The following is a 12,583-nucleotide window of genomic DNA, read 5'->3' as shown; positions in this document are numbered from 1 at the left end:
CCTAATGACAGATAAATAAATACCACGCTAGGTAACCATTGTCTGCGCTCCGGCCCAGCTGTCATAATAAATCAACCCCACCCCCTCCCCCAACTTCCAGTAAGAGTGACTGTGGCTTTTAAACTTAAAGCTTATAAAATGTCACAGACTACAGTTAGCAGAATATAATTTGCATTGCTGGAATCCTTGAAAGACAGAGAATAATTGAATTCAGACATCATATATTTTGCACAAGAGATAAAAAGTTTAGCCCTTTGTAATAAAATTACTAATTAGAACTAAAGTTTGTAAGTCTATTGCAAACTATAGCATGTTTATATTCAAATTAATCACTATCTTACAAGAATTCCAGCCATGTTAATTACATTCTCCCAGGTCAGTTCTGTGAGATTTTATATGAGAAAAACTTAGTCACTCTTAAGGACAGATAAATAAATAAGCACTAGACCTTGGCACCAACTGGCAAATATATCACCTCACCTCCCTACCTCCCCTTCCCCCTCCCCAATCCTCCCAGCCAGGGTTGGGTGGTTTTAGGTGCATAATATGGACACGAAGTAGTACCTTTAGCTGTGTATTCATATATTACTCTATTAATTATGTATAGTAAAGTATTACAGAACATGTATTAATTCTATGTAATATTTCCATTTATTATGCACCATGTTATGTATATGAATTATCATATTTACATTTTATGTATTCAGCTTGTGAATGCTGGCATCTGTACATGCTAGCGCGCAGTGATACATAGAGTGGAGACCACCAGTCCCTCAAGTGTGGAAGTGCTCTGTCTTATTGTCCACCTCTTTATATCTCCCGTACGAGAATAAGAACCTATTTTTAAGATAACAAGTGTTTGTGTATACCCTCAGTAGTGTAGAACATTTTGGGGGTACCAAAGACAAACATAGATGACGCAGTGAGGTTTCTCAGTGAGATACAGTGTGGACTAGCCTTCCCGCCCGGACTGTGTTAATGGCGTCTCGTCTTCAGCTTCAAGGATTTACAGCAAGACTACAAGCATCAAGACTTACAGTGTTGTGAAGTGCTATGCTGTGTACAGTGCTGTGCTGTGAAGTGAAGTGTTTTGTGAAGTGCTGTGCTGTGTATTTTAATCAGAATTGTCTGTGCATGTTGCGGTCAGATGACTAAGGGAGCTGGTCCAGCAGTGTGTCCGCTCCCATCTCTGGTCAGAGGGTAACTAACTGACCAGCGAGCGAACTTTGCCCAGCTGCTCCTACGTCTGGCAGCGCGCCAAGCCTCACACACACATACGCATTCACAGACCCACCTTATATTAAATTCTTGCGAATTACTTCAGACTTCTGCAATTCTGTGCATAGATTATGAGGGGTTGACCCGGTCTTTTGCACAGATAGAGTACAGAAGCTGTCGGCATGTCTCACAGGGATCAAAATGATACCCTGGACGATGGGATTATGAGTTTAAGTCTGGGAGACCCCTCTCCACCCACACTTAGGCCCCACGCTCCCCACAGTGACAACGCCCAATCACCCACAGAATCTCCTCGTTCGTCGCGAGCAAGCTCTCCTACAGCGCCTGCGTCCACAGATCTCCTTCAACTGATTAAGTGGATGGAAACTTCTCGACGCCAGGACTATGTTGCAAGGAGAGGAGAGGAAGAAATTCGGTACAGAAAGTCTGAAAAACGACGCCACGAAGAGGAACAAAGACGCAGAGAACTAGAAGATATACGTAGAAGTGAGGATGACCTGAGAAGAAGAGAGGATCAAGCCAGATTTGAAGTCTTGATTTCTCTGTTAGCCTCCCCACAACGATCTACTGTACAAGATTCGTCTGCTACTACTAATGCTGATACGACTAGAGGTACTAGTACCTCATTTCCCAGAGTTGATTCAACAATTCCTCAAAAGGCTGCAGCACAAACGCCTCCCTCTCTGAAGTCTGACGCTTCTTATCAGATATTTCGGGAATGGCGTCGACGTTGGCAAGACTTTGCAACAATAGTTGACCTGTCAAGTTTACCACAGCCTAAACAGATGATACAGCTTCGTATGTGCTTGTCCTTAGAGACACAACGTACTCTCGAGCACACACTTCAAGTGCCTTCTACGACAACTCTGACGGTAGAGGCCGTGCTCGACAAGTTACAGGAACATGTTAAGGGACAGCGCAACGAAGCACTCAGGAGAAGAGAACTCCTCCAATGTAAGCAGCTTGATGGAGAATCTTTTGATGCATTTTTTGTAAGACTCAAGAGATGTTCAGAGGAAGTTGATGTTTGTCCTGGAAATTCTCAAGTCTGTGAAGAGACACAACTCAAGACAATCATTTTAATGGGTGTCCGAGATGAAGAGTTAGTTCAGCGTCTCATTTCACTTGATCCCACTTCCTTCCTTCAAGATGTAGTTACAAAATGTCGAGCGTACGAGGCCGCCAGGTGTGTGACTTCAGCTTTACGCTCACAACCCGACCAGGTGATTGCGGTGTCTTCCTACAGAAAGGGTAAGAAGCAGCAAGGTAAGCCCACCCCTCAACCTCCAGCTACACCTTCTGCAGCAGCTTTGTGTAACAGCTGCACGAGACAGCATGATGCCTCCCAGTGCCCAGCTGCTCAAAGCGTGTGCAGAAGTTGCGACCGCCAGGGTCACTGGGCTTACACAGTCAAGTCCCCTGCTAGCAAAGTTCAGTGTAGACTTTATGGTCGTGTGGGCCATTATGACAAATGTTGTCGTAAGAAGACACAGAGAGGACACCACCTAGGATCCAAGAAGTCATCCTCAGGTAGTGCTGGCGCGCCCCCTCCTTCTGGCAAGCATCAAGACGCTGTGTCCAGTCGTTCCTGCCGTCGTGTACATTGTTCCACAGACACGACGCCCCAGCACATCAATGTCTTCATTTCTCACGGTAACTTGTCATCCAGTCTTCAGATGTTACCTGACACCGGTGCTGACGTCTCAGTAATTGGTCCACAACACTTAGCAAGTTTGGGAATACCCCGGAGCAACCTACAGCCCCCTCCTCAGACAACGAAACTGACAGCTGATGGTTCCAAGATGGCTCCAGTTTTGGGATCTTTCTGGGCTACTCTTACCTTTGGTAAGCAGTCTTGCTCAGCCCGGATTGATGTTCATGATGGGATCCCGACTCCGCTTTTGTCATATGGCCATTGTCAAGAGTTGGCCATTATTTCCAGGGAATTCCCCAAACCTATTTTAAAGGTCACCCATGCCAACAGGTTGAAGGAACTCCCTATCTCTACTAACACGTCCCCTTCTGATGCAAGAGCTTACCTTCTCAAGGAATTTGCTGACGTGTTAGTTACGAAGAAATCTTTGGTATCCACACCACTCAAGCCGATGGTGGGTCCACCTATGAAGATTCATCTTAAGGATGGTGCCACACCTTTTGCCATCCACACCCCTCGTTTGATTCCTCACGCCTACAAGGAGCTAGTTAGACAAGAGCTTGACTCCATGGTTGCTCAGGGAATCATCAAGCCGGCCGGAGACGAACCTTCACCGTGGTGCCACCCTCTCATCCCCGTCGCCAAACCTCGTGGTGGAGTACGGATCACCACCGATCTGTCAAAACTTAACCAGCAAGTTTCCCGTCCAGCCCACCCTTCACCCACACCCTTCGCAGCTGTTCGAAATGTGGACCCGAAGGCGAAGTTTTTTACAACAATGGACGCCTTATGTGGTTATTGGCAGATCGAGTTGGCCGAAGAAGACCAGCATTTGACTACATTCATCACACCATATGGAAGATATCAGTATTGCAGAGGCCCCATGGGATTTGCCGCTACGGGCAATGCATTCTGTCAACGTGGTGACGCGGCCCTTCAAGGAGTCACGAATTGTGTCAAAGTGGTTGATGATATATTGCTCCCCGACGAAGACTACTGTGCCCACCTCTCCCGAATATATGAAGTTCTCACCAGATGTCGAAAGTACGGGACTACCCTCAACGCTGACAAGTTTGTAGTCGCCGCACCATCAGTGAACTTCTGTGGGTACACTCTCTCAGCATCAGGTGTTGCAGCTGACCCAGAGAAATTAAGTGGAATCAGGGATTTTCCAACCCCTGCCAACCTGACAGACCTCCGTTCTTTTTTGGGTCTGGTCAATCAGCTGGCTGAATTTTCACCTGACATCTCCGCCGCAGCCCAGCCGGTACGCCCCCTGCTGAGCCCCAGGAGGACATTCCTGTGGACCCCAGATCATCAAGAGGCCTTCCAGCGAGTCAAGCAGGCCCTTGTAAGTCCACCTGTCCTCGCCTGTTACGACTCAGCCCTACCCACCGTCCTCCAGACTGACGCCTCCAGACTCTACGGCGTTGGTTACGCCCTTCTGCAGGACCATGGCGGTGGACAACTCCGCTTAATTCAGTGTGGATCCCGGTTCCTGATGGAAGCCGAGACCCGATATGCCACGTTTGAGCTGGAGATGTTGGCTGTTGTCTGGGCGATGGCGAAGTGCCGCTTCTACCTGATAGGACTTCAGCACTTCACCTCTTCACGGATCATCGCCCCCTTGTACCTATTATCAATCACTACTCTTTGGATGCAGTAGAGAATCCTCGCTTTCAACGTTTGAAAGAGAAGCCCTCGCCTTATCTCTTCACGGCTGTGTGGCGTGCGGGTAAGCTGCTGTGCATCCCGGATGCCCTGTCCCGCGCCCCTGTCAGTCGCCCCACCCCAGAGGACGAGATGTTGTGTTCTACAGCTGCTGCATCCCTCAAGTCAGTGGTTTCATTGAAGGCCGTCTTCACATCAGAAGAGTCTACAGCACCGGATGCAGACAAGACCCTTGAAGATCTCCGCACCGCAGCCCGGGCCGACCCTTCCTACATCCGGCTCGTCGACTGTGTGTCCCAGGGATTTCCATCTAACCGATACGACCTTCATGAATCGCTACTCCCGTACTAGAAGATACGCGAGGACCTCTATTGTGACGAAGACCTCGTCTTGTATGGTCCAGGAGTAGTCATTCCTGCTGCCCTACGCCGCCGTACCTTGACCCGCCTTCACGACAGCCATCGAGGAGTGGAGGCCACCAAGCGACGGGCGAAGCAGACTGTATTTTGGCCCGGAATCGACGCGGACATTGCAAGTACCATCCGTGCCTGTGAGCCGTGCCAGATTCTGCAACCCAGCCAGCAACAGGAACCTTTAATGTGCGACGATAACCCTTCAACACCCTTCGAGTCTATGTCGGCCGACTTCTTTGCAGTGGCAGGGAAGTCCTTCCTCGTCATTGCCGACCGATTGTCTGGATGGCCTGTTGTCGTCCCCTGTGGTAGTGATACAACGGCTACTGCTACCATCCGGAATTTCAGGCATTACTTCAGAGAAGTTGGTGTTCCCCTCCGCCTCAGGACTGATGGAGGACCCCAGTTCACCAGCCACGAGTTCCGGGACTTCATGGACCGTTGGGGAGTCCGTCATGTCGTGACCTCGCCCCACTACCCCCAGGCGAATGGACACGCTGAAGCCGCAGTCAAGACTGTTAAACACTTGATCCTTAAGGTGTCACCCTCAGGAAATATCGACTGCGAGGACTTCGATCGAGGTTTGTTAGAGTTACGCAACACCCCGAACTTCACCGGACGCTCCCCAGCCCAGGTTCTATACGGACATCATCTCAGGTCTTGTGTTCCTGCCCACCCGAAGTCTTTTTCTCAAGAATGGCAAGCCAAGACTGAAGAATGTGACCGCCGTGCAGCAGAACGAGCCGCAGATGTTGCTGCTCGGTACGACTGTCATGCCCGCCCCTTCCCAGGTTGAGTATCGGCCAGCAGGTCAGGATTCAAGATCAGGTATCTCACCGCTGGGACAAGGTTGGGGTTGTTATGGGTATTGGCCGGTCCAGGGACTACCAAGTGCGTCTTCCTAGTGGTAGAGTATGGTGGAGGAGCCGTCGTTTCCTCCGACCTGTGGAGCTGCCTAGTGTTGACCCTTCCCCAGTTGAGTCCCCTAATGTTGATGTCTTTACAGTAAATCCATCCCCACCTTGTGTTTCTGCCCCAGTACTCCGCAGATCCGAGCGACTCAGAAACAAAAGGTCCGCTCAAGATGAAACTATGAGCGTATATAGGGGGGAGGGAGGTGTATAATATGGACACAAAGTAGTACCTTTAGCTGTGTATTCATATATTACTCTATTAATTATGTATAGTAAAGTATTACAGAACATGCATTAATTCTATGTAATATTTCCATTTATTATGCACCATGTTATGTATATGAATTATCATATTTACATTTTATGTATTCAGCTTGTGAATGCTGGCATCTGTACATGCTAGCGCGCAGTGATACATAGAGTGGAGACCACCAGTCCCTCAAGTGTGGAAGTGCTCTGTCTTATTGTCCACCTCTGTATATCTCCCGTACGAGAATAAGAACCTATTTTTAAGATAACAAGTGTTTGTGTATACCCTCAGTAGTGTAGAACATTTTGGGGGTACCAAAGACAAACATAGATTAGGCTTAAAGTTTTTATCTTATATAATATCACAAACTTCAGTTAGAATATAATTTGCATTGCTGGAATGCTTGCAAGACAGTGAATAATTTGAAATAATACTTCATATATTTTGCACAAGAGATAAAAATGAATCACCTGTACATATCACATTACATTAGTGATTTATGAGTTCTAGTGTATATGTACGTGTAAATATATACCTACAGTGATTTAAGGACAATTTAGGAGTGTTTCCGACTTTACACGAGGTCCCATGAATGTAACCCTCGAGTCTACTGTATCAGTGGGGTATGCTGTAACGAATGGATTCTACTACGAATATTCCTATAATGAACGGTTTTACCTAAAATTGAGAATGCTATAACAAACGAAACTCCTACAACAATTTATTTATTTATTTTTTTTTTTTTTTACTAATTTATTGTTTTCTTATTACAAGTATTAATGATATTCTCTATTTCAGGGGTTTAGATGCATATTTATGCACTTTTTTACAATTTTTACAATTTTATATTATATTTTTCAGTGTTAAGTGGTTAAGTGGTTGTATTTGGGGGCCTGAATTGGATTAATCCTATAACGAAAGAATGCTAAAACGAACAAGGTTCTAGTACCAATTAGATTCGTTATAGCATACCCCACGTATTAGAAAATTTCGGTAGTTTTGGTAGTAGTGATAAATTTGAAATATTTTCTGTACGATTTCCCTCGCAAAATAAAAAAAATTATCACTATACTGTATATAGCAAAATATAAATAATTTTGGTAGCCGCGATATATAAAAATCGTTATATAAAGTCGCTATATATCCCGACCCTACTGTACTGTATTTTATGGCAGAGAGTATTTAGGAAAAAACGTTTGTGTATATTTTCCTCCTGTAGCCATAGTTTTCTTAAAATAATATACAGTGATCCCTCGGTCAACGAACGCCTCGGTTAACGAAATTTCGGTTAACGAATTACCTTCCATAAGAATCTTCAATTCGGTTAACGAACAAAAATTCGGTTAACGAACTTTTTACGAAATCATGTCAACATGTTTTCGCTTGCTCACCAGCTGGAATATTAGTCTGCCAATACAGTAATCGGTTCTAGGGCTTAAATTCGTTCCCATTTGAGTAAATATCAAGAAGGTTGTACTATTCAATAATTTCCAAGTTTTATATCAAAATTTTTAGTAATTTTAACACTTTTTTAACATAATTGCAGGACAGGAAACTAGTTTTTGGTGCGCCAATCAGCCACTTGACTCACCCAGCAAGGCGTCACTTTGTATCTCTGGTCAGTGGAGGTAACATCTTGCTTGTGGCTCTCTTGAACATAAACTATTTTTACATTTTTACAGTACAATTATTGGTCATTCTGAAATGTATTTTACATATTGACAATATATAGTGCAGTGCTGTGTTGATTTAAAGAAAATAATCTTGAATTACACCGAGTGAACTTAAAATTTTATGGGTGAAATGGCGGCATGAAGCATGGGGTGATTTCTCTTCTCCCTTCTCCTCCACACCCACTTCTAATTCCCATCATCATCATCGACCAGGAGCTTTTTACATACACACCTCAAAGTAAATGTACTTTACTGCATTTATTTTTACTTTGTATGTAATTTTCGGTGAGCTGGAACCAATTACCCAAAATCCCATTGAAACAATGGTTTCGGTTAACGAACAACCTTCTGGAATGAATTGTGTTCGTTAACCGAGGGACCACTGTTTATGTAAATTAAGATGAGATAATAAAGAAAACAAATATTTAAATGTCCTAATAACCGGTTCCAATGGAAATGTGTATATTTTTAAGAGACTGCCGTGTACCCTCGTGACGTCGTACCTTCAACTCCGAATATTTTTTGTCTCCCCATCGCCCTTCTCCAATTTTATCAAGCATTGAATCCCTACAATCATCCTCTTGTAGCTTCAAGTGTGGTAAGTAATGAACTTTTCTTTGTGATAGATAGATGTAATGCAATTTCCAATTCGCCAATATATTATATAGGGAAGATATAAGATGAGCTAAATCTACTAGGTAGATGCTGAGGTAATAGTTTACAGTAAGTGTCGTCTGTGACCCATGCTGATAATTACCCTGGAAAAAAAATTTCCTGCTATATTTCACTGTTTGGGTTGTTGCTGTTCCGGTTGTGTTTTGGTACAGTGGTCCCTCGGTTAACGAGCACAATTCATTCTAGAAGGTTGATCGTTAACCGAAAAATTCGTTAACCGAAACCATTGTTTTTGGTTCCAGCTCACTGAAAATTGCCTAAAGTCAAAATTGCCTAAAGTCAGCAAAAAAGGTAGTAAAGTACACTTACTTTGAGGTGTGTATGTAGAAGGCTAATGGATGATGATGGGAATTAGAATGGGGGCGGAGGAGAAGGGAGAAGAGAAGGCATTGGGGTGGAAAAGAAGTTACCCCATGGCGCCATTCCACCCATAAAATTTTAGTTCACTTGGTGTAATTCAAGATTATTTTCTTTAAATCAACACTGCACTGCATTATATATTGTCAATATGTAAAATAAATTTCAAAATGACCAATAATTTGACTGGAAACACAGAAAAAAGCATTAATGTTGAAGAGAGTCTGAAGCAAGATGTTACCTCCACTGAAAAGACACAGACACTGACGCCTGTATGGTGTGTTGACTGGCTGTTTGGCGTGCTAAAACCTAGTTTCCCTGTACTTCAATTATGTTAAATAATTGTTAAAATGACTAAAATTCTTAATATAAGACTTTTAAAATTATTGAATACAGTATTACCCCGCTTTACACGGTTTCACTTTCCGCGATTTCTCATTTACGCGTTACCTTGCCAGAACCAGACATTCACTTTCCGCGGTGCATCTACTCATATACGCGGTGAAGTATAATTATTTTTTTATTCTTTTATTTAGCTCATAAAATTCATACAAATTACTCGACCAGAATATAATTTACATTGCTGGAATTCTTACAATATGATGATCATTTTGAATACAAACCATGGATTTTGCATTAGACATACAAATTTTAGATCTAATGTAATAATTTAGTTTACACAAAGCAAATATTTTATCTTTTGTGCAAAATATATGAAGTTTACATTCAAAATATTCCCTGACCTGCAAGGAATCCAGAAATGTCAATTATATTATCCTAACTTTAGTCTGAGGTATTATTTATTACTAAACGTTAAAATCTAGAGTTTTCACCCAATCATTAATCAGAGAGGTAGGAGCTAGTGAGCTGGGAAGAGGGGATTTGAGTCCATTATTTGAATGGACATTAACCTGGCGACTGAATTTCTCTTAAATATTAATTGTGTGAGCATACCATCATAAAATTTAGATGTTATTTTTACTACAACATAGGTATTGTGTCGGAAAAAGTGGAGTTTGGGGGTCGGGCCAGTCTCTATTGGAATTAATCCCATATGTTCTGTTGTTCACTTTATGCGGTTTTCACTTTCCACGGTACCCTGTGGGTTCAATTGACCGCGTAAATTGGGGTACTACTGTAGTACAAACTTCTTGATATTTACTAAAATAGTAAGGAATTTAAGCCCTAGAACCGATTACTGTATTGGCAGACTAATATGACAGCTAGTGTGGAAGCAAAATCATGTTGAGGGGCGCTTGTAAGGAATTCGTTACTCGAGGGAATGCTCGTTAACCGAACTTAAGAATCTTATGGAAGGTAATTCGTTAACCGAGGGATCACTGTACTACCATTATTTGTAAGTGTAGATTAGGTTACGTAAAATATTTTTTTAGAAGAAATGTTCAAACTCTGGGTTAGAAAAAGGTGCCAAAAATTGATTAATAATGATTTCAATCACTCGATTTAAATCGTGTCAGTCCTATCTTACATCACCGGAACAACAATAAACAAAAGTTAAATATACTATGGACAAATTTCTAAGGGAAATTCTCTGTAATAGCAATGAGGATGACCTGTTTATTTACATTTATCTTGGATAAGGTGTACCAACCCTCTTGAGTTGCAGCGTTCGGGAACAATCCTTATGTTCGGGATTGATACTCGAGTTTGACGAATTCATTTGTCGGGTTACCGTTTGGTAACCCGACATTCGGGAGTGCTCTTCGGGCTTGCTGCCCCGAGTGTTTAGAAAAATGGCCACTTGTCTCATCAAGTACAGAAGTGATGGTTACAGATTGTGGATGATGGCTGAAGCAAAACCAACACTGGACCTGGAGATACTGACGTCGAAGATCAAGGTTGGCTTATCAGCATCCACCAGTAGACATGAAATTGGTGAAGACCTGAAGGCACTGGTTGCCAGGTGTATCCCAGCATGATGAATGGAGTTCAGTGTATCGAGTCTAGCCTCAGTGGCTGAGGAGTATACCTCACACCCATAATCCAGTTTGGGTATAACTAGTACTGCATGTGGTAAAGGCGCAGCAGAGTTCCTCGGTCAGCACCCCATGACATGAGCCCCAAGACTCTCAATAATTTGAGAGCATGCTGGCAAAACTCTTTGAGGTAACGAATATGTGGCTGTCATGCAAGCCAGGTGTCGAAGATAATGCCCAGGAAACAGGTTTCTGTGACACATCACACATGCTGCCCATAGAACTGTAGATCAGGATCTGGGTGAACACCTCAGAGGCAGCAGAAATGCATGGCAATGGTCTTCAAGGGAGAAATTCTGAAAACATACTGTGATACAGCATGAAACCTTGTGTAGTGCAGGCTGCAAGCGACATTCAGCCATTGACAAGCAGGAAGCTGCATCCCAAATGGCCAAGTCGTCTACATATTAGATTGATACACCACCTGGAACTGATGCTGCTACCCCATTTATTGCAATGGCAAATGGGGTCACACTAAAGACACTGCCCTGAGGAGCCCCGTCCTCCTGAATATGTGGTGCTGACATTTCTGTGGCAATGTGGACCCTAAAAGTGTAACCACTCAAGAACTAACCTAATATTAATGGTAAATAACCTGGCAATCCAAAATTGTGAAGTTCCTTAAAGATGCCAAATCTCCAAGCTGTGTTTTATGCTTTTTCTAAGTTGGAAAAAAAATGCAGACGAAATGCTGGCAACGAGCAAAAGCCTCGAGAACTCAAGAGTAAAATACATACTGGCACACACCCATTTTGTATACTATTAGAACACAATACCCAATTCACCTATAACTCCTTTGTCCACAATACAATACTATCCTCCACACTACAACTCATCTGCTCACCATGTACTTTAATCCCTTATCAACAATTGTTGCACTTTAAAATATTATTCTAACTGCCAGTTGATTTCATTCAGTTTAGGGAAACCTCTATGAACCAAAGGGTTAAATTAACCAAAAACAAACAAAAAACAATCCTATAACATAACTTCTATACAAGATCTCCTGAAGTGACTAAAAGTTCTTGTCAACTACCTGATGACCAATGGCCCTGCATCCATGTGAAGCAGAAGCTACAAAAAAATACAACAACGAAGAAGATTTACATACAGACCTGTTCAGTTAATAGTTGTGCAGCACGATATGGATCCTCTGCTTGATTTATGACATTACAAGCCTCTTCTGATCGAAGTACAAAATTTACTCCATCTGAAATTAATAGCAGAAAGGCATCTTTCCCATGCTTTACCTGCAAAAAAAAAAAAAAATCAATCAATAAGATTTGGAGTACACTAACAAGAAGAAATTTACTTACAGAAAGGATATTTTACAATGACAGTAAAAAACAAATTCCTTAATAGTAATATCTCCAGTAGCCCGAATCCCTCAAATACGGAACTCTCCGACAGCCGGAATTGAAATTTTCTCATAAATCGTTTCCAAAGCCAGAATTTTCCAGAAAATTACGGCTTTGGGAACGATTTGCCGAGGGGCACATTTTCCGGAAATTCAGAGAAAAATTTTCCAGTACCCGGAAAATTCCGGGGATGGGGGATATTTTTCTGGCTTCAAGAGATGATGTACCGTAATGGGTAATTTCTGGAATTTCCGAGAAAATTTCCCGGCGTAATAAGAGTGGTGACGGACCAGCAAAGAGTGGTAGAGACTTGAACTTGCTACCCTAGACCGTCTCTACCATCCTCAACACAGGTAAATAACAGTTTCAATTTATGTTTTTA

The 12,583-nt window shown here is 42.9% G+C and overlaps 1 protein-coding gene across 1 annotated transcript in view; it reads right to left on the bottom strand.

Moving 5' to 3' along the window:
• LOC121878112 (protein phosphatase 1K, mitochondrial-like) overlaps positions 1–12,583 on the bottom strand; it is a 142,630-nt gene that overhangs the window by 20,141 nt on the left and 109,906 nt on the right. Inside the window, exon 6 of the mRNA XM_042384104.1 lies at positions 11,959–12,093. Coding sequence (XP_042240038.1) covers positions 11,959–12,093 — 135 coding nt within the window. The remainder of the gene's footprint in view (positions 1–11,958; positions 12,094–12,583) is intronic.

Source organism: Homarus americanus, unplaced genomic scaffold (assembly GCF_018991925.1).
Source record: "Homarus americanus isolate GMGI-L3 unplaced genomic scaffold, GMGI_Hamer_2.0 scaffold45562, whole genome shotgun sequence".
Taxonomy (NCBI): domain Eukaryota; kingdom Metazoa; phylum Arthropoda; class Malacostraca; order Decapoda; family Nephropidae; genus Homarus; species Homarus americanus.
Note: the sequence above shows the minus strand (reverse complement) of the source record. Positions and strands in the feature narration are given on the sequence as shown.